General features: G+C 42.6%; 2 protein-coding genes and 7 non-coding genes across 11 annotated transcripts; 3 read left to right on the forward strand and 6 right to left on the reverse strand.

Moving 5' to 3' along the window:
* Positions 1-1,563: 1,563 nt before the first annotated feature.
* Positions 1,564-12,985, reverse strand: ldhd (lactate dehydrogenase D). Its single transcript, XM_019261358.2, has 11 exons — positions 12,855-12,985; positions 9,865-9,977; positions 9,304-9,445; positions 9,082-9,223; positions 8,830-8,989; positions 8,557-8,756; positions 7,205-7,333; positions 6,818-6,945; positions 5,536-5,626; positions 5,190-5,301; positions 1,564-1,955 (listed from the first exon to the last, which is right to left on the reverse strand). The coding sequence occupies exons 1-11, from the start codon at positions 12,921-12,923 to the stop codon at positions 1,775-1,777; spliced, it is 1,467 nt and encodes a 488-aa protein (XP_019116903.2). The 5' UTR covers positions 12,924-12,985; the 3' UTR covers positions 1,564-1,774.
* trnag-gcc (transfer RNA glycine (anticodon GCC)) lies at positions 6,535-6,605 on the reverse strand. Its single transcript has one exon. It is a non-coding gene; the product is annotated as a tRNA-Gly (tRNA).
* trnag-gcc (transfer RNA glycine (anticodon GCC)) lies at positions 9,602-9,672 on the reverse strand. The gene has a single exon. It is a non-coding gene; the product is annotated as a tRNA-Gly (tRNA).
* Positions 10,172-10,242, reverse strand: trnag-gcc (transfer RNA glycine (anticodon GCC)). Its single transcript has one exon. It is a non-coding gene; the product is annotated as a tRNA-Gly (tRNA).
* Positions 11,228-11,298, reverse strand: trnag-gcc (transfer RNA glycine (anticodon GCC)). The gene has a single exon. It is a non-coding gene; the product is annotated as a tRNA-Gly (tRNA).
* trnag-gcc (transfer RNA glycine (anticodon GCC)) lies at positions 11,539-11,609 on the reverse strand. The gene has a single exon. It is a non-coding gene; the product is annotated as a tRNA-Gly (tRNA).
* A 1,856-nt stretch (positions 12,986-14,841) lies between the features above and the next one.
* fam169b (family with sequence similarity 169 member B) lies at positions 14,842-20,878 on the forward strand. Of its 3 annotated transcripts, none has more exons than XM_027272401.1 (8): positions 14,842-15,423; positions 16,718-16,820; positions 16,894-16,979; positions 17,748-17,919; positions 18,998-19,180; positions 19,304-19,429; positions 19,515-19,588; positions 20,273-20,878. In XM_027272401.1, the coding sequence occupies exons 1-8, from the start codon at positions 15,298-15,300 to the stop codon at positions 20,615-20,617; spliced, it is 1,215 nt and encodes a 404-aa protein (XP_027128202.1). In that variant the 5' UTR covers positions 14,842-15,297; the 3' UTR covers positions 20,618-20,878. The 3 variants fall into 3 exon arrangements, with proteins under 3 accessions (XP_027128202.1, XP_027128201.1, XP_027128203.1); XM_027272400.1 differs by having other exon boundaries at positions 14,843-15,423; positions 20,267-20,877; XM_027272402.1 differs by having other exon boundaries at positions 14,844-15,423; positions 16,894-16,975; positions 20,267-20,877.
* trnag-gcc (transfer RNA glycine (anticodon GCC)) lies at positions 18,349-18,419 on the forward strand. The gene has a single exon. It is a non-coding gene; the product is annotated as a tRNA-Gly (tRNA).
* trnag-gcc (transfer RNA glycine (anticodon GCC)) lies at positions 18,665-18,735 on the forward strand. Its single transcript has one exon. It is a non-coding gene; the product is annotated as a tRNA-Gly (tRNA).
* Positions 20,879-21,431: the final 553 nt, after the last annotated feature.

The following is a 21,431-nucleotide window of genomic DNA, read 5'->3' on the forward strand; positions in this document are numbered from 1 at the left end:
TAATATTGTTACTTTATTAAAGGTGTTTGATTATAATAATTTGGGGGCAAATCTGTAAAATGACAGCGTTTTTCTGTAGATTAGTTTTAGTACTTTATTGAAGGTGTTTGATCGCAGAGAAAATCTGTAAAACAACAGCCTTTCTCTGACTTGTATTGTTACTTTATTCGTGGTTGTTTTACAGAGATAGTCTGTAAAACAACAGAGTTTCTCAGTAAAACTATTAGTATCATCACATTACTGAAGGTGTTTGATTCTAATCGTCTGAGGAACGTCTGTAAAATAACAGTTTTATTCACGTAAGAGCATCTGAAGGTTTGGAAACTGGACGTGTTTGAAGGGAATCCCCCTCTCCAGTTTATTTTTGTTCAGTGAAAAAACTGCCTTGTCTTTCCCATTACCCATGATGCAGCACCACACACACACACACACACACACACACACACACACACACACACACTATCAGGCCTTCAACCTGTTGTCATTACCAATTATGCACAGATTTTTCCACCATATGTTAAATTATTGGGATTACTAGCTCACATGTTTTTTTTGTGTTTGGGATTACTTGGTCTAATCCTGTGTGTGTGTGTGTGTGTGTGTGTGTGTGTGTGTGTGTGTGATCAGGCTGTTTTGTTTTATTCTGTCTGGCTCTTTCTTTACAATAACACACAGCCCGTCTCACAGTCTGCTTACCCAATAAGGTAAAGTGTGGTGGAGCCCTCGCTGCGATAGGTGTTAATCTATCCTGATATAATGACAGCAGGCCTATAAATGGTCTCATCTCTGCTCCTCCTCGGGCATGCAAACACACACAAAAACACACAAAAACCAGACACACAATCAACACAAATGGCTGTAATATAAATGAAAGAGCACAGGGAGAAAACACGTAAGCCTGCAGCAGAGCGAGAGGGCAGCTGTGATCTGTGATTTGATTTGAGTGCTTCCTGCTATTATCAGAAGATGACACACTGAAATCATCCAATGACAGACTCCAGTGTTAAATAACAATGGGGTAAAACAAACAAACAAAACTTTTTAATATTATATATTATAATAGTTTAATATTTGCACAAAACCTTCAAATTTTGATACGCCACCCTTTTTTAAAAGTTCGTAAAGTGAATAAATGTATAATCATAATTATAATATTGATAATTAGCTCATGTTTTTTGGAATGTTTAGGTCGCCATGTTATATTATCAACATTTATATATACTAACATGACGACAGGTGAACTACAGGACACCAGCTGATCCATCTTCTGACTAAAACAGTGATTTTCCTCTGTCTCTGCTATGAGGATGCACTGCTGACACTCTGTGGTGGAGCCGAGTATTACTTCTTATTTATGAGTCAAGTTGTAACTGATGTTTTTATTCTGGTATTGTACATATTTTACCAAACCCCTCCAATGTTCAATGTTCAATTTACAGTCATAAAACAGAGGAAAGTAGCAAATCTCCAGGGGATAAATCTATGTAAAAAGAGACAAAAACCAGCCTAACATTCAATTTTAAAACAAAACCTTTAAGTACAAAATCAGTCAACAGCAGAGGATTTGGATACAGTGTGTTTATTTTGTTAGCAGCCTTCATTTAAAAAGGTACAAAGTGACAGAAATAGTAGACTGAAGTCCTTTCAAAATAAAACATTCTGTTTTTCATGTTTGAGTGATCCCTGCCTGTTCTGTGCCTCCTCCAGAAGTCCCGTTTTAACAGGAAACCCTCTAAAATGAGCAGATCATGACGAGAATAATATTAAATACTCTTTATACTCGTCTTAGCTGCAGAACTTTCTCAGGATTCATCAGGTTCTTTGGGTCCAGGGCGTCCTTGAGACCCTGCATGACCTGGATAGATGTGTGTCCCAGCTCCTCACACAGCAGCGCTCTCTTCCCTAAGCCCACTCCGTGCTCACCTGTACAGGTGCCGTCCATGGCCAGGGCTCGCCTACGGGGGAACACAGACCACGTTACTGCAACAAAACGTCACTGATGTCAGGACGTTTTTGCAAAAAAAGGTCAACTTTTAAACAAAATATGTTCACGTTCAACATTAACGCAGCTCTCTTTGTTTTAATATCTGAATGGAAACACTTTGAACCTCTACACAACTCACACACACATTTGTACTGAAAAGGTGTCATAACACGGCCCCCTCTTGAGGACCTTATGATCCACCACAAAGTGTACCGTACAGAGCATTAGCTCCTGATAGTGTAACGGTGAACTTTTGTACCACGTCGGTCTGAACTGAAGGTTCAATGAATGTCTTTGTCCTTTTGGAGAAACTCCACTCTTAAAAGGTTGTCTGAGGTCACACAGTAACAGTACACGATGTACATGAAGCATTACAGTGACTTAAAACACTGGTTTTCTCAGTGTCGTCACCTGTGTCCTGTATTTTGGTCCATAGGACATTTAGTATGTGCTCAAAGCATGATTTCACATCCTGAAAACACATAACATGTAAATAAATATGAATACATGCACTGGAAGTCAACTTGTAATAAAGTAATACATCTGAATTTCTTTCTTTTTTTAAAATGCGTATTCTGGTTTGAATGGAGCTGTTAGACCACCTCGTTAATACAGGTGTGTACCTCGTTTGCAGCAAGTCGGAGATTATCTGTGGTATTTCTTCAGTTTGTGTTTATATGTGTGGTATTTCTTCAGTTTGTGTTCATATGTGTGGTATTTCTTCAGTTTAGTGTTTATATGTGTGGTATTTCTTCAGTTTAGTGTTTATATGTGTGGTATTTCTTCACTTTGTGTTTATATATGTGTGGTATTCAGTTTGTGTTTATATATGTGTGGTATTTCTTCAGTTTAGTGTTTATGTGTGGCATTTCTTCAGTTTGTGTTTACATGTGTGGCATTTCTTCATTGTGTTTACATGTGTGGTATTTCTTCAGTTTGTGTTTACATGTGTGGTATTTCTTTAGTTTGTGTTTATATGTGTGGCATTTCTTCAGTTTGTGTTTACATGTGTGGTATTTATTCAGTGTGTGTTTATATGTGTGGTATTTCTTCAGTTTGTGTTTATATATGTGGTATTTCTTCAGTTTAGTGTTTACATGTGTAGTATTTCTTCAGTTTGTGTTTACATGTGTGGCATTTCTTCAGTTTGTGTTTATATATGTGTGGTATTTATTCAGTTTGCGTTTATATGTGTGGTATTTCTTCAGTTTAGTGTTTATATGTGTGGTATTTCTTCAGTTGAGTGTTTACATGTGTGGTATTTCTTCAGTTTGTGTTTACATGTGTGGCATTTCTTCAGTTTGTGTTTATATATGTGTGGTATTTATTAAGTTTGTGTTAATATGTGTGGTATTTATTAAGTTTGTGTTTATATGTGCGGTATTTCTTCAGTATGTGTTTACATGTGTGGTATTTCTTCAGTTTGCGTTTATATATGTGTGGTATTTCTTCAGTTTAGTGTTTCTTCAGTTTAGTGTTTATATGTGTGGTATTTCTTCAGTTTAGTGTTTATATGTGGTATTTATTACGTTTAGTGTTTATATGTGTGGTATTTCTTCAGTTTGTGTTTACATGTGTGGCATTTCTTCAGTTTGTGTTTATATATGTGTGGTATTTCTTCAGTTTAGTGTTTATATGTGTGGTATTTCTTCAATTGAGTGTTCATATGTGTGGTATTTCTTCAGTTTGTGTTAATATGTGTGGTATTTATTAAGTTTGTGTTAATATGTGTAGTATTTCTTCAGTTTGTGTTAATATGTGTAGTATTTCTTCAGTTTGTGTTAATATGTGTGGTATTTCTTCAGTTTAGTGTTTATATGTGTGGTATTTCTTCAGTTTAGTGTTTATATGTGTGGTATTTCTTCAGTTTGTGCTAATATGTGTAGTATTTCTTCAGTTGAGTGTTCATATGTGTGGTATTTCTTCAGTTTGTGTTAATATGTGTAGTATTTCTTCAGTTTGTGTTAATATGTGTGGTATTTCTTCAGTTTAGTGTTTATATGTGTGGTATTTATTCAGTTTAGTGTTTATATGTGTGGTATTTCTTCAGTTTGTGTTTATATGTGTAGTATTTCTTCAGTTGAGTGTTCATATGTGTGGTATTTCTTCAGTTTGTGTTAATATGTGTAGTATTTCTTCAGTTTGTGTTAATATGTGTGGTATTTCTTCAGTTTAGTGTTTATATGTGTGGTATTTCTTCAGTTTAGTGTTTATATGTGTGGTATTTCTTCAGTTTGTGCTAATATGTGTAGTATTTCTTCAGTTGAGTGTTCATATGTGTGGTATTTCTTCAGTTTGTGTTAATATGTGTAGTATTTCTTCAGTTTGTGTTAATATGTGTGGTATTTCTTCAGTTTGTGTTTATATGTGTGGTATTTATTCAGTTTAGGGAACTCTTAATGTATCATCTCTAAAATACCATTACATATTTGTAACATGTCATTCTCTTTATCTCTCTGTGTTCCCATCTGGGTATCAAATCTGAACTAGTTATTACAGGAATCACTATCTTTCTTCATGTACACCTCTGGGACCTTTGACTGATCCTGGTAAGCAGGTTTTCTTTGACAGGATTTCATGTAGACATTTATTGAAATTCACAAAACACACGATCCGTCTGCCTTTTCAAAAACCCAACACTTAAAGCTAAGTCCTCTGAAATCAATATCAGCTGAGAGAGATGGGCTGAGAGTGCGATGATGCCAAAGGGGAGTGGAGTGAAAAGGATTAAGCAAAGTGCGGTGAGGATTAGGGAGAAGAGAAAGGAGTTGAAGAGTGAAATGACAGAGGAGATAACAAAGAAAAAGGCGAGCAGTGAGGCCTGTCGAGCCGGCTGGTTTCAGGGCAGAACGTTTACTGAAGCTTGAAGCAAACGTCCTTTAACAGCCCTGAAAAAAATGAAGATAAGTGTTCGAGATTCAGGTCAACATTAAAGGTCAGCGTTAACAACCTGTACGGTACATACGCCGCGTAAAGAAGACCACCTGTACACTCATGGCAATCCAAACTTTTGTCGTCTGTTGTTCCCCGTTGGTGGAACGTCCTACTAGTTCCTACCAGATCAGGGGCGTCCCTCTCTACCTTCACAAACCCCCTGAAGACCTCCAGCTCTTCAGAGAGGACCTCCTCTACAATACTACCAAGGACTAGATTGTTTTCCAACTAAATGTCTGAATGTTATGAAGGTTGGTGGTTCAGATCTTACCTGGCCAGTCTCTCGGTGAACAGGTGGACTCTGTGCAGCTCCTCCGGGTCGTCGGGGTCCACCACCATCAGACAGTGGAAGTTACCATCGCCCACATGACCCGCGATGGGACCTAAAGGTAGAGGAGATAACACTGTTTGACCAATCAGTGCTGCTTTCTGTCCCCATGAAGTCAAACTTGATGTCTAGGGGTTTTATATCACATCTGTCTTCTATACTTCTCAATATGTGGTGTAACGACATTACATTATAATAGTATAGTAACAAAACAATGAGTTTAATAAACACTATAATGGTCACTCCAGTATAATAATATGTTTACAATTATTCTCTGCAGTGTACTCACCTGTGAGCCTGTTCTCAATCAGGTCCTCCTTCGTCTCCACGATGATTTGAGGCAGTTGAGACAGAGGGACACACACATCTGTGCTGTAGGCCTGTGACACACACACACACAGTAGATCAGGTCACAGTAATGGGATTACATAGTAGTAATAGTAGATAGTAGTTGTCTTTTTCAATCAGTAGCATTTAAAACTTTAATAAAGTCAGACATAAAACAACCTCAGAACATTTGGAGAATGTTTGGAGAACAGTTAAAGAACGGTTGTAGAGCGCTTGGAGAGTGGTTGGGGAACTGTTGGAGAACGGTTAGGGAACCATTGGGGAACGGTGGGAGAACGATTGGGAAACAGTTGGAGAACAGTTGGAGAACAGTTGGAGAACAGGAATGGTTGTGAAACGGCTGGAGAAGGCTTCAACAATGGTTGGAGAACGGTTGGAGAACAGTTGGAGAACAGCTGAGGAACGGTTGGGGAACAGTTGGAGAACAGTTGGGGAATGGTTGGGAAACGGCTGAAGAGGGCTTCAACAATGGTTGGAGAACAGTTGGGAAACGGTTGGGGAACAGCTGGGGAACAGTTGGAGAATTGTGGGAAACAGCTGAAGAAGGCTTCAACAAAGGTTGGCGAACGGTTGGAGAACAGCTGAGAAACGGTTGGGGAACAGCTGAGGAACGGTTGGGGAACAGCTGGAGAACAGTTGGAGAATGGTTGGGAAACAGCTGAAGAAGGCTTCAACGACGGTAGGGGAACGGTTGAGGAACGGTTGGAGAATGCTTGGAGAACGGTTGGAGAACAGTCGAGGAATGGTTGGAGAATGGTTGGGAGAACAGTTGGAGAACGGTTGGAAAACCAATATTCACACAGAAATGGTTACATTTGTGATCCTGATTCTGATGCTCTGCAGTAAATAACAGTATCATCAGCGTAACCACAAATGTTGACCATAAGCACAGGCAGTGTGTTCATGACTCAAAGTGGTTACCATGGTTAAAAAGGATGTATGCATTGGCCGGGAATCGAACCCGGGCCTCCCGCGTGGCAGGCGAGAATTCTACCACTGAACCACCAATGCATGAAAACCTGTGTTTTTTAAGCCCTCAAACGTCGACTTGCAGGCTACAGACACATCTGCGTGACCACAGATGTTGACCCTAAGTGCTCCAGTGTTACCATACATCCTAAACAGACAGACGGTTGGAGAACAGTTAGGAAACGGTTGGAGAATGGTTGGGGAACTTTGCCGTTCATTGTACCAGAGTTAAAGCAACAGTTGACGTTCGTTACCTTGCAGCCAGGTCTGAGGGCCTGAGCAGCGTACCAGGCGTCGTGACGAGCTTTCCACAACTTGTTCCGTGTTTCTGGATCTCGAGCCCACTGAAAGTCTGAACCACCGTTACTTTGAGTGATGTCCTCTGTAGAAACACCAGAAATATTCACAGTTACATTACAGTCCACATGAAGTCAAACTGCAGTACCTGGACTAACAATAACAAAAACATACAGTCTATGAGTGAACATATTTCTGCTCCATCGTGTCTCACGTTGTTGCTAAAAGCATGAACTGGATCCTGAACTGTAACAGACATTATTTATTCAGCATGACTACACAAATATTTCACTCTTAGCTGTTATAAAGTCTGTGACGTTACTGTACGTCATGTACTCACACACCGGCTGTGTTGACCTGCTCCTCAAGGCTTCGCTCAGAGCCGTGGAACTCCAGGAACAGAGTCGGGGTCACGGGGTACGACAGAGAGCTGAACCTGTTGCAGGCATCGATCATCACATCGTCCAGAAACTCTGGGTAACAAACAGAGAGGACAAAGAGGCAGCATGATGAATAGCTCTTTTACTTTATGGTGAAGAGTGATATTGATTCTCTTCTCAGAGCTAATGTCATGATACATTCCTCCCTCCTGTGTTCGGTTATCTTCCTGCTGCAGGTATCCATTTTCTCAAAGGGATCAATAAAGTTTCATCTCTTCTTTGTTTGGTCTTTAAACCCAGTTCTGATCTGTCCTCTGTCTCTCTGTGGGGCTGTTTTACCGTATGTTAAACCTAAAGACGTCACTTTAACATTTAGATCTCCTCCAGTGTTGAGTTCATACGAGTCTTGTGATACCAAAACAGTTGATTCATATTCAATAAGTCTTGGACACACTGAAAGGGAAAGAGTTGAGTCTGTCAGACAGTCTGAAGTTTGATTTCATTGTTTAAAAAGTCTCTTTGTACATTTCAGATGTGGAGCTCCTTTCAATGTCTTTGTGGATCAAATCCAACCATCCCAAATCATCCCCTATCGTGCTGAGTTATCCCTTTTTGTCCATCCATTCTCTTCCTCTTATCCAGGGTCGCGTCTCCCCAGCAATCCTGAGATGTTCCCAGGCTAGATGGGCTATGTAGTCCCTCCAGCAGGTTCTTGGTCTGCCCCGGGATCTCCTCCCAGTTGGACGAACACCTCCTCAGCTGGCACCTTTCAACATAAGGATCAGCGCCTCTACTCCGAGCTCCTCACTCTATCTGACGTGGAAGAAGCTCATTTCGGTCGCTTTTATCTGCAATCTCATTCTTTCGGTCACTACCCAAAGCTCATGACCAGAGGTGAGGGTTGGAACATAGCTGGACTGGAACATCAAGAGCTTTGTCTTCCAGCCTCAGCTACTTCTGAACAAGAATAATTATATATAATAATAATATTTTAGCAACATCACCTATTTCTGACACACGTCAATCTTAAATACGCTGAAGGAGGAAGCCATCAGACTGTGTCTCATCACCGAGCGATCACTGATTTACAGCATGTGATAAAAATCCCTCCGAGGTTCTAAAAAGTTGACAAGATGCCAGTCAGAGTAAACGAATTGTAACGGACAACTTGAGCTAGAAGCACATAAACCAACGAAAAATGGCCAAATCTGAGTAAGTTAACAAAGTCTGGGATCACGGAGCTGTTTACGGGGCAACGTGTTGCTCAATGCAACACATTGAAACATATATGCTGACGACGTGAAGCGTTATCTCACCAATGCGAGCGATCGGCACTCCTGACTGCAGAATCTGCACCGTGCTATCCACAGCAGCCTGGACGGAGGGAAAAGAGCAGATGGCCGACACCATGGACTCCGGGATGCCGTACAGACGCAGCGTGGTCTTGGTGATGATGCCCAAGGTGCCCTCTGACCCCACGAACAGGTTGGTCAGGTTGTACCCCGCTGACGTCTTCCTAAAGACAGAACAGGACGGTCATCTGAGCTGAACTTGTGGCACATTCGTGGGTATGAATGTCTGATCTGTACCTGGGACGTCGACCCTTCCCGGCCGTGTGGACGATGGTCCCGTCGGCGAGCACCACCTCCAGGTTTAAAACGTTCTCCCTCATCGTTCCGTAACGCACTGCGTTGGTACCGGACGCGCTGGTGGCGGCCATGCCGCACAGAGACGCGTCAGCACCGGGATCTGGGACGATAAAAGCAAGGCCTGATAATCAGACATGCTGCGATCACGTTACAGAATAACACACAGTGGAAATAAACATCGGTGTGACCGACCGACAGGAAACCAGAGGCCGGTGTCTCGCAGGTAAGCGTTCAGAGCCTTCCGAGTCACACCGGGCTCCACCGTCACGTCAAAGTCCTCTTGGTGGAGATCCAGGACCTGGTCCATGTTCCTCAGGCTGAAGCAAACACCACCCTAAAGACAGGAGAAAGAAACATGGAGACGTGTAGTAGTTTTATTGTTATAGTATCATAGCACTTATTTTCCTCTCTTACCTTCACTGCGCCAACCCCTCCCTCCAGGCCGGTCCCAGTGCCAAAGGGGATGATGGGAAAGTCGTGTTTGTGGCAGACCTTGGCGACGGCGCTGACCTCCTCCACACAGCGAGGGAACACCACCACATCTGGAGGACGACATCTGGACAGCAGCGCGTGTTCAGGAGAAAAACATCTGTTTTACAGTCGTGTGTTTTTACAGAGGAATCATCTCGAACAAACTAAACTTTAAAACCTGACACAAACACAGTGTGGCATTGTGTTCATGATCCAAAGTGTTGGTTAAAAAAAGGATGTATGCATTGGCCGGGAATCGAACCCGGGCCTCCCGCGTGGCAGGCGAGAATTCTACCACTGAACCACCAATGCTTGATAAGCAGGTTTTTTTAAGCCCTCAAACCACGACTTGCAGGCAACAGAAACAGGCATTATGTAATCCCAAGAACCCACAGGTGCAGGAGACTCGTGTTTGATTCCAGCAGTTTTTCCCAGAGTGCATCGTACGTCTTTGAGAGAGCGAAAAGGACGTTGACAGATTAAGCTAAGAAGAGTGAATCTGACCTGTGTACAGACTCGTCTTTGCCATGTTGCTCTCTGACGGCTGCAGCCAATGAGACGCCATCTTCACCACATATAGATCTGAACGCAGAGAGCGCACTGTCCACAACAGCACTCTGCAGAAACACACACAGACACACACACACAAATGGTTACCTTTGTGATCCTGATGCTCTGCAGTAAATAACAGCATCATCAGCGTAACCACAAATGTTGACCTTAAGCTCCAGTGTTGAGCTAAACAAACCTGAGACAAACAGTGGCAGTGTGTTTATAACTCAAAGTGGTTACCATGGTTAAAAAGGATGTATGCATTGGCCGGGAATCGAACCCGGGCCTCCCGCGTGGCAGGCGAGAATTCTACCACTGAACCACCAATGCTTGAAAGCCTGTGTTTTTCAAGCCCTCAAACGTCGACTTGCAGGCTACATTCAGACCGAATGTGTACTGGTGCTCCAGTGGTAGAAGAATCATCTGCCATGCAGTTGCTGGACATCAGCTCTTCTTTAAACACCCAGAAGAGACCAGAAAACCTTGAAGGAGGAAATCGACAGCCTCCTTAAGGACATGCTAAAGCTTGTTGATCGAGGCTATGCAGCTATGGTCCATCAGACTGCCACAAACGCAGCTTTCTTCACCCCACAACAAAACGCCACGTAATCCAATATACAAAACACCTGGCCAAACAGGTAAAAACAAAGTCATCACTAAACACAAATGCAGAAAAGCTTTTGGAGACCCATCAGGTATTATTACTGGTCCACAAAAGTATTCAAAGCCTATTCTGCAGAGGGTCTGACAAATCCTCGGATGGCCTTTGAGGAGTTTGCTCAGACTGACTTCTTTCACCGTGAACGCCCATTAAGAAAGAACAGAGTGGAGGAAAAAGCTGAAAAGAAGAGGAACTTCCACCACAGGGAAGATTGTCGTTTCTGTCGAACGGCGCTGAAACAGGGGGCTTAACAACATCCACACAGAGTTTCCCAGAGTGGCAGGAAAGTGCATTTACTGCCCAGCCAAAGTCCTTGCCTTATACAAGGACAGAGGCATGACGAAAGAAATGAAATGGAGGGAATTTCAAGCCTTGTTGTTCTATGGCATGGAAACGGCGTGCAGGACGGACCAAATACGCCACACTCACGCAACGGGAAGCCTGTTTGACCAGTGAGAGCACGCGCTGTGCAGGTTCCCATAGAAACCATGATCACGCGTCCCGCAAAATAGATCCACCTTTGCCCTCGAGCCTTTCCAAGCCGACCCAGAGCCGGTCGCGGCACACCGCCGCAGAGGAAATGCGCCCGGTGGGGGTCTAAACTTTAAAACGTGTTCATGACTCAAAGTGTTCGCCATGGTTAAAAAGGATGTATGCATTGGCCGGGAATCGAACCCGGGCCTCCCGCGTGGCAGGCGAGAATTCTACCACTGAACCACCAATGCTTAAAAACCTGTGTTTTTTAAGCCCTCAAACGTCGACTTGCAGGCCACAGACACATCGGCATAGCCACAAATGTTGACCTGAAGGGCTCCAGTCTTACCATACGCTCTAAACAGACAGAACCTTTAATAACGCTTTATTTACAGAGGAATCATCTCAAACAAACTAAACTTTGAAACCTGACACAGACACAGGCAGTGTGTTCATGACTCAAAGTGGTTACCATGGTTAAAAAGGATGTATGCATTGGCCGGGAATCGAACCCGGGCCTCCCGCGTGGCAGGCGAGAATTCTACCACTGAACCACCAATGCTTGAAAACCTGTGTTTTTTAAGCCCTCAAACATCGACTTGCAGGCTATACATGTACAATCACAGGGATTGAACCAGCTGTAGCATTTACAATTATTCAAGAGACAAAACATAACCTGCTAATCAAATATGAGGGTAAACTGCATACTCCGCCATTTTGGGTGTGGCAAAGTAGAGCTTTGTTTCCCAGATATATTAGTGTGTGTGTGTGTGTGTGTGAATGGGTGTATAAGAGGCATTAACTTAAAGCCCTCGCGGAGACTGCGCCCTGAGTGGTTGCCCACATTGCCCATAGCTAAAACCGGCCCTGCTTGTTTTAGTTTACGGGCAGATCTGCCAGATCCAATATGGCGGACACGGTAACGTATCGCAGCAACCAACCTGCTCCATGAGGCGTCTATGTATATGTCTATGATCTATCCTAACTAAAGGAGAGTCTATGTATATATGTCTATGATCTATCCTAACTAAAGGAGAGTCTATGGCGGAAAGATGGATAAGGACGGACTTTTAGGGGGAACATTTAATTTTAAAAAGTTGCCCGACGGCTCGTTGGACAAAAACAAAGTTCGGTTTGCAAAGCCGAATTTAAATTCCACAGAAGTAACACGACTTTAACATATCACCTCAAAGCAAAACACCCAGTCTACACTACAGGAGTGTGGCACTCCTCAGTATATTTCCTTATTCTGGCTTTTTTCTGTTTGCACTGTGCATATGTGCACCTTAAGCCAATAAAATGAATGAATTTAAATATACTTTCTCTGTGTTTATTCTACATTAATTTGATCATTTTACATAAATAAATATTCATTATAAGCTTCGGTCTCAGAAAAATGCATTTAATTTATTGATAAATTAATCGTGATTAATTACAGTATTTTTTGCGATTAATTAATTAATCGATTGACAGCCCTAATATATATATATATATATGTGTATTTGGACCAGCTGGGCTTCCATACCTTTCAGCTCTGTTAAATATCCACCTGACTGTTTATCATTTAGTGTAAAGTACAAAATGTTCTAAAAGTTCTGCAGACGGTTTTTGTCGGTGTCTTGTGTCCACGTTGCTTTAACGTCGCGTGCGTCCATTACCTGTCGTTAATGTGTAATTGTGTCTTAATTAGCGCGAGTCCTTCGACCTGCGTTTGAATTTTAACGTTTGTTCGCAGCGTGACGTCTTGAAATGAAACGTTAAAACGAAAGCTTAAAGTTCAGAGACTTAAAAAATAAGACGTACTTACTCTGGTGGTTTGTGATTTAACGCTGCGACACTTCAGGAGGCAGCGACGGTGTGTCAGACCGAGCAGCATGTTTCAAACTGACGCGACCGACTGCTGAAGAAAACAAGCGCCCACAACCTGACAGGTGTGAGACTTCCGGTAAATTATTTTCAGAATAAAATGCAATAAAGTAAATTCAAGAATTCACGGTTTAAGTTGTTAAAGTTTTCATTATAACCTTTATAACAATTCTAAAGCTTATATTAAAATATATTTTCTTCCCACACGGCGTGCACTGTGATCCACGGCTTATTTTATATATATTATAATAATTATATTATACTATATATATAATATATATATTATATATATAATATCTTTGTTTGCGCCTACCTGTCGTGTTCCTTGTTAAATTGTATGTCTACACCTGTATGTACAATTCAGAACAAAGTGAACCAGGGTCAAATTCCTCGTGTGTGTGTACACACCTGGCCAATAAAGTGATTCTGATTCTGATATTTATAGTAGTAGGTCTGTTGAGTCCAAATTTGACAGTTTTGGTTCAAACAGCTGTGTCTTTGTGACACATAGAGAAGGTGAATGGATGATATCTACATGTGTGGTCTCCACCCTGAAGGTGGAGGTGCCTTGCTGGTGCTACTGTTGGCGATTTATTCAAAATTCAAGGCACACTTAGCGTTCCTTATCGACATGCCATCCTATCTGATTTGAGCTTATTGAAACCATCATGACCCCAAAACACACCAGCCTATTTGACCAAGAAGGAGAGTGATGGAGTTCATCCTGGTTTTCAAACCAGAGGCTGATGGCTTGCTCAGGGGCACCTTAGCAGTTCCCATTAGGGATCCATCCCTTCACCATTTGAACCGGCCACCCCTCCGGTTCCCAAGTCTCTACTGCTCAGTCCACAGAGACTTGGCTTGAAAAGGCTGACACTAAAAATGTAGGTCTGATTAAAGATGATAAAATGCTTTATACATCTCTTTTTTACAGTTTAGTGATTGCTGTATACCTGCACAAGGAGTGGTGGTGTGTGGATGACGTCTTACGGATGTCCAGTGAATCCAGAAGTGGCTTGATGTTGGTAACCGTGTGTTTGTATATCTATTTGTGCGTCACTGACTCTGATAAACTGATCAGGGTTCCTACACACACATTAATTACCTCTCTATCTAATCACTTAAGTCTATAAAAGATTAGAATATATCGGGCAGGGGAAAATACGGAAGCCCTAAGAGGCAAATGAGGGAAAAATTTCTGGTGATCCATTTTCTGTCTGATCTCAGTTGTTTTTCCCCGTGTTTATGACCCTGACCTGTGTTTAAGAGCAGGTGTTTCTGATATATATCTGTATTTGGACCTGCTGGGCTTCCATACCTTTCAGCTCTGTTAAATATCCACCTGACTGTTTATCATTTAGTGTAATATTGATTTCACTACCCTCTTCTGCTCTTTGTCCACCACCACTATGTCCGGTTGGTTAGCCAGGACCTGTTTGTCAGTCTGGAAGCTGAAGTCCCACAGCACCTTGGCCCTGTTGTTCTCAGCCACCTTCTGTGGTATGGCCCATCGGGATTTAGGTACTTTATATATATATAGTTTGACATAGTTTGACAATAACTTTTCTATTTTCACGTGCTTATGGCTGAGCTCTTTTAAAGAACTTTTAAAGAATTTTTAATCATAATCCAGTGATTCGTTTATTGTTTTAAATTGTTTTCAAATTTGCTATTTTAATGATTTTAAATGACATTCTGATGTTTTTAATTAAATTTTCTTCTCTTTTTAATTTTTTATTTCTATTGCTATTGCTTGTCTTAATGTCAAATGTTTTTCCTTGCCTCTGTAAAGCACTATGAATTGCCTTGTGTACGAATTGTGCTATACATGCTTGCCTTGCCTTACCATACTATAACGTATGAATATCTTTATATTCCATATTTACTTTTTATATTTGTCCTGTACTTTTATTTTGAAGCCCATATTGTGTATTTCCGGTTCCCGCCTCAGCGAATGGCGGCAGACTTGATGGGAGTTGAAGAAGAAGGACACAAAATGGCGTACCGCCTCTGTCCTATCAGACGATGGCGCTGCTAGATTAAAAAAGAAAAGTAGTCAAGGTGGATTCAAAGTGAAGTTTGCGGAAGTGAACAGGTGGAGCTTGAACGAGTCGTCACGGTTCCGTCCAAATAAACCGAACAGGTCGTGAATGAGGAAGTTTATTAGCAGTTAGTGCCTCCATTTTGCGTCGTCACGTCGTGTTTAGCTCACGTGCGGTCGCGTTAATGTTTACCTGCAATCAGCCTCACCTGCGTCAGTTACAGTAAACCGAGTTTAAGGAAACTAACAGCCTGCCAACCATTAACCATAACATCACCAGTGCTTTTATTTTAGATCATAAAGAAGTCGAGTTATAAATGTTTTTAAACAGCTGGATTTCCAGATGTTCCCTGTAGACCTTCCAGCTGTGGATGACACTGACCTGACATCAGCGTCTGAACGGTACCTCTCTTCTCTGGAGTCAAGTCCTCATAATAAAGAAGTGTTTCAGCCAGCGCAGATGTCAAAGGTACCAAATAAAGAACACAACAGGCAAATAAAGTCTCCAAAAAGTCTGATTCTACTTTGCTGTTTTCTACATTGTACATTAACACTGAAGACATCAAACCTATATTTTAAAAAACATATGTAATTGTGTTGTAAACAAAAACACTCTTCTCTCACTCCGCTTTATGAGGTCGTCACCCGGAATGGTTTTCAGTTAACAGGTGTGCCTCGTTAAAAGTTAATTTGTGAATTCCTTGATGTGTTCGAGACCATCGGTTCTGCTCTGTTCGACTACTGTTTTGATCCATATTATTAAGGCAAGAACCGCTCAGCTAAAGAGAAATGACAGTCCATTATTACTTTAACACATGAAGGTCAGTTGGTCCAGAAAATATCGAGAACTTTAAATGTGTCGTCAAATGCAGTCGCGAAAACCATAAAACATTGCCCCAAGAAAGGGAGGACCAGGACTTCATTACCCCAAAACCCCACTGGGCACGTCTCTCCGTCATATTGCGGCCACGATGCTGTTTTGGTCCGTGACTTCGATCAAACCCCACCAGGAGCGAAAACCCACTTCTGAAGTCGGGGCGAGGAGCTTCGGTTTGAAACATCGACTAGAGCGTGTGGCATCCGTGCCTTGAATAATTTAACTGTCACAGTTAGAGCCCACATAAATGCCTCACAGAGTTCAAGTAGCAGACACGTTTCAACAGCGACCGTTCAGAATCAGAACTGTCACGGTTGAATCACTGCAAAGAAATCACGACTGAGGAAGACCAAGAAGAAGAAGAATGGACATTAGAGCAGAGATCTGGACTTTGGTCTGTTGAGTCCACATTTGAGAGTTTTGGTTCAAACAGCTGTGTCTATGTGACACGTAGAGAAGGTGAACGGATTATAGCTACATGTGTGGTTCCCACCCTGAAGGTGCAATGGTGTGGAGGTGCTTTGCTGGTGCTACTGTTGGCGATTTGAGCTTATTGAAACGATCATAACCCCAAAACACACACTTCCAGACTATGTAAGGACTATTTGACCAAGAAGGAGAGTGATGGAGTTCATCCCTAACCCTAACCCTGACCCTGACCTCCACAATCACCCGAACTAAACCTAACTGAGGTAGTTTGGGATTAGTTGGACCACAGAGTGAAGGTAAAGCAGCCAACAAGGAAAACCATTCTATGTGACAACCTCGTGAAGAAAAACCATTGAACGAGAAGGTGTGTCCAAACGTTTGACTGGTACTGCTGGACTCCTGGACTGCTGTCTTCAGGTCAGGCAGTGTAGATGAAATCATCTTCCTGTCTGCTCAGGTAGAGATAACACCCAACAATGTGAGGCGGTTGCAGCTGTTTGAAGATGACCAACCTGACTGTACGCTGCTGGCGCTTCACCCTCCCGACGATCCAACACAAGGTTTGGGACTAATCTCAATGCCCTTTATCGTACACGGAAGAGGAATAGTAATGCTCTCTGCTTTACCTTTTAGTGATTGCTGTATACCTGCACGAGGAGTGGTGGTGTGTGGATGACGTCTTACGGACGTCCAGCGAATCCAGAAGTGGCTTGATGTTGGTAACCGTGTGTTTGTATATCTATTTGTGCGTCACTGACTCTGATAAACAGATCAGGGTTCCTACACACACATCAATTACCTCTCTATCTAATCACTTAGTCTATAAAAGATCAGAATATATAAGCCAGGTGAAACTACGGAAGCCCTGAGAGGCAAATGAGGTAAAAAATCCTGGTGATCCATTTTCTAAGGCTTATCTCAGTTGTTTATGACCTAAGAGCAGGTGTTTCTAAGTTTCCTGACCCTCAAACAGCTCTATCTCAAACCAAAAACATTGGTGACATTTGTAGCTTTTTTTAAACCGAGTTTGACTCAAGATGACAGTGTCAGTCCTCCCTGCCGACTCTTCAACGAACCGCCTTACATCTTCGAAGTTGCATTAAAAAGCCTTCGCGATACGGTCAGTCCTTTCAGCCGACTCTTCGGTGAACTCTCCGTCTGGGCATTAAGAGCTGGTTGAGTCCCTCTGTTTACTGATTATGTGAGGTGATGTCAATGAAACACTTGAACTCACAGCGTCTTTATCTTTTCAAAGATCAGGCTTTATTTTCTGTGCTTTGATCCACTGAGAATGATTTTAAAATGACGGGTACTATGAGGTCTAGAGGGTTAAATAAAGAGCCTTAAATCTGACACACTGACATTCTACATTCACCCTAAACATTGTATTTTACTATCATGTCTTTCTTTTGGTTATCAATGTATTTTAATAGTCGTTTATGTCATATATTTTATGACTGTCCTGAGTCTAAGCGTGTTTTCCTCAGGTCCAGTCGATCATGGAGAGAGTGATCGTGTTCCTGCTCAGTCAGGTGGTGGAGAGGTCCACGGGGGATGAGGAGGAAGAGGTCCGGTTCTGCCCACACCCCCGCACAGAGAGCTGCAAGCTGCTGTGGAGAGACAATCAGGTGGTCGGCTTCTACACCGTCAAACACAAAGGTGGGATCCTGCAGTATCTGTCATGTTTTCAGTATTCTCAGGCATTCTTTATGGTATTTTAGAGTTCCTGAAAAACCATAAAAAGTTGCTCACGGGCGTGTATTAAAAAACTACATTAGTTTAATGAGAGCTGAGTTGTGGGGTGGAAAACCTAAACACTGAGTTTAAAAGGCCACTTCAGTATTTCTCAACCAGGTTTTTGTGTCAAAGTGGCCAATGGGGATAAAACGTTTTGAGCATTATCCAGTGATGAAGCCAGCAGCCACAACATGAGCTACAATGTACACTGGGATTTAGAAAAACACACTGCTGGAATCAAACCCGAGCCTCCTGCGCCTATGTGTTCTTGGGATTACATAATTATTATGTAATGCCTGTCTCTGTTGCCTGCAAGTCGTCACTTGAGGGCTTAAAATTACAAGTTTTCAAGCATTGGTGGTTCAGTGGTAGAATTCTCGCCTGCCACGCGGGAGGCCCGGGTTCGATTCCCGGCCAATGCATACATCCTTTTTAACCATGGTAACCACTTTGAGTCATGAACACACTTGTCTGTGTTTGTGTCAGGTTTTAAAGTTTAGTTTGTCCGAGATGATTCCTCTGTAAATAAAGTGTTATTGAAGGTACAGTCTGTCTATTTAGGATGTATGGTAACGCTGGAGCCCTTCAGGTCAACATCTGTGGTTATGCAGATGTGGCCTCAGCCTGCAAGTCGACGTTTGAGGGCATAAAAAACACAGGTTTTCAAGCATTGGTGGTTCAGTGGTAGAATTCTCGCCTGCCACGCGGGAGGCCCGGGTTCGATTCCCGGCCAATGCATACATCTTTAAACCGCATTAACGACAGGATCTGGCACTGCGTCAAGTCACTACAGGGTTGTGCAGCCGTATGTGGGGGCCCTATGGTAACACTGGAGCACTTTTGATTGACATTTTTTACTATTTTTATAAATAATTTGTCTCAAGACGTGACAGATGCTGAACTTCATTTGTATGCAGACGATACCGTAACTTACTCTGAGTCATGAACCTACTGAAAACGTACAGTGTTGCTCTAAAACAACCTTCTTCTCGTGTTTCAGGCAGCCTGTGCGACAGCTGGACGAGTCAGGCTTACCTGCTGCCGGTTCTGGACACGGTGCTGGTGAGGAAGAGCTGCAGGAGACGAGGCTTCGGCCTTCAGATGCTGGAGGATTTCTGCTCCTCATTCTGCAGCGAGAAGTTTCTGGGAGTCAGCTGTCCGTTATCACCGAGCATGGCAGCAGGTCGGCCACCATGCTCCTCCGTATTGTTGATTCATGCTCCCCTTTCCCCACAATCCCCACAGAGGTGTGTTTGATTTTTGAGATGACACTCAACCTCTTCTTCCTTCTTCCTTTGTGTTTCAGTGTGTAGGAGGTTCCTGCAGCAGCACGAGGACCAGCGGGAGCGCCTGTACGAGGTGGAGGCTCCGGGCGGTTGGACCCAAAGACGAAACATCTGGCTCAACACCCAGTTGGGACGCTACTCCCTCGGTGAGACTTTCACATTTACATGCGACATTTCCCCAAAGATCTTTTCAGCCTAAGTTTGCTCCTTTATGTGACTCGTTTCTTGAAGGTGTTAAAGAGATGAGCCGCCCAGCATCAGAAGAAACACAAAGAAAAGAAGGAGATGATGACTCAGCTCAGAAGGTGAGAGTCTCAACCTCTGAAGCCAATGTTGAACCGCCATGTTTCTACAGTAGCCTAGAATGGACAAAGTAAACGCTGGTTATAGAGATTTTTGTATTTCTTTCACATTTTACAGTTTCCCCTTCACACTAGGAAGGAGATAGTGAGGCGAGGGGGGCAAATACGCCGCTAGATGCCACTAAATATGAATAATTAACAGTCTTTAATGTCTGAGTTTAATTTGGCGCATACCTGATCCATCAGGCAGTGAGGAATCTTCATGTTTATGACGGTTCACCTCATCTAACACTAAAATAATGCTGGTGGCGAGTTCTTTCATCCAAAGTTTGTATGGAATTTGATTATATTGATGATGAATTGATTAGGTATTAGATAACTATTGAAGTATGATAAGGTTGTCTGGCTGTTAGTTATTGGTTTGATCAATGGTTGTGTGTTGATCACTTTCTAACAGCAGTAAATGTTTTTAAAGTACTTGTAGACATATGTTCATCATTGTTACAGTCTAATTTATATGTATGGGAGTTTTTCTTGGCACCGTTGAAACATTTTGGGCGTACAAACTCAAAGTCGCATGGTGATGTATGATCCAGGAAACGTGACATAACAATACAAGATTATGGATAACATGCCTTGAGTCCGTTTCAATGCCTCAGAGTCTCTTCTGTTTTCTTTCAGAAACAGCCGCACAATTGTAGATTGGACCTGACCTCATCCAGCACCTGCGATGTGAACACGGCACCAGCAATCGGCTTTCCCGGACAACAAGTTAAACCATGTGATCCGAGCCAAGCAGCAGCAGGAGGAGGAGGAGGAAGCTCCCCGAGCGGCGAGATCCCAGGAACAGGATGTAGCCCCACAGCCAACGCCAACGCCAGCGATCTGGACTCTGGGCCTCCCGTCGGACCGACGCAATCCCAAAACACAAAACAAGCTCTGATATCCAAACCCTGTGTATCTGCAGAGCTTCACAGAGAGAAGCCAGAGGAGGAGAGTCAAAGAAGGGCCAAACGAGTCAGAAGGACATGAGTTAAATCACAGGCATTGTGTGCAACAGCAGCCCACAGAGGGAAGTGTTCATATGGATTGAGTTGTTGCTGCATCCACCTACACTGTATTCTGTATTTATGTTGGGGAGTTTAGCCTGATATGAATAAATGAACTGTACAGTATTCTGGAGGACCTCGCCTCAGGACTGGTTGGTGTTGATGCTTCATTCTTTTGTTATCTTTGTTCGAGCAGACCAAATTGAACTTTCAGGCTACAGTCACACAAAATCAACATTCACCTCGTGAACAAGGAGAGAATAAAACCTTCGCTTCAGGTGTCAAAGCAGAGTCGCATCTCGTGTGGGTGGTCTATCTATCTATCTATCTATCTATCTATCTATCTATCTATCTATCTATCTATCTATCTATCTATCTATCTAAGAAAACATTGACTGGTGCACTACTATTTTCTGATTATACAACAAGTAGACCCGACCGAGCAATCTGATTGGTCAACTAGACAATAACACTTTATTTACAGTGACATGTTGAAAGAGGAATCATCTCTTCGTCACGTGCTGAAACACAAAGTAAAGTTTAGAACCTGACACAAAATGACATGAAGCTTCGGGCCACATGAAATCTGACCACCGGCCGTGATTAGGCCCCCGGGCCGTACTTTGGACATCCCTCATGTAACACTTTGCGGCACTAAGTCACACACCGCCAACTATTTCACTGATTTTGGTGAAACTGGATCATGTTTTATGGAGAAAATGTTGTGAAAATGTGATTTACAGAGTTTCCTGATGGACAGTGAAGTATACTGCTGCCAGTCGTAGCTGCTGTTAGCT

Source organism: Larimichthys crocea, chromosome XX, assembly GCF_000972845.2.
Source record: "Larimichthys crocea isolate SSNF chromosome XX, L_crocea_2.0, whole genome shotgun sequence".
NCBI classification, from domain to species: Eukaryota; Metazoa; Chordata; class Actinopteri; family Sciaenidae; genus Larimichthys; species Larimichthys crocea.

Bases quoted from the DNA above. Each gene is read 5' to 3' on its own strand.
- ldhd (XM_019261358.2), bottom strand. From the start codon at position 12,923: ATGCTGCTCGGTCTGACACACCGTCGCTGCCTCCTGAAGTGTCGCAGC. The intron at 6,946-7,204 runs GTGTGTGAGTAC...GTGTTTCTACAG, and splicing joins GGAGCAGGTCAACACAGCCG to AGGACATCACTCAAAGTAAC. The intron at 5,302-5,535 runs GTGAGTACACTG...CTCTACCTTTAG, and splicing joins GATTGAGAACAGGCTCACAG to GTCCCATCGCGGGTCATGTG.
- fam169b (XM_027272400.1), top strand. From the start codon at position 15,298: ATGTTCCCTGTAGACCTTCCAGCTGTGGATGACACTGACCTGACATCA. The intron at 17,920-18,997 runs GTGGGATCCTGC...CTCGTGTTTCAG, and splicing joins CTACACCGTCAAACACAAAG to GCAGCCTGTGCGACAGCTGG. The intron at 19,181-19,303 runs GTCGGCCACCAT...TTTGTGTTTCAG, and splicing joins ATCACCGAGCATGGCAGCAG to TGTGTAGGAGGTTCCTGCAG.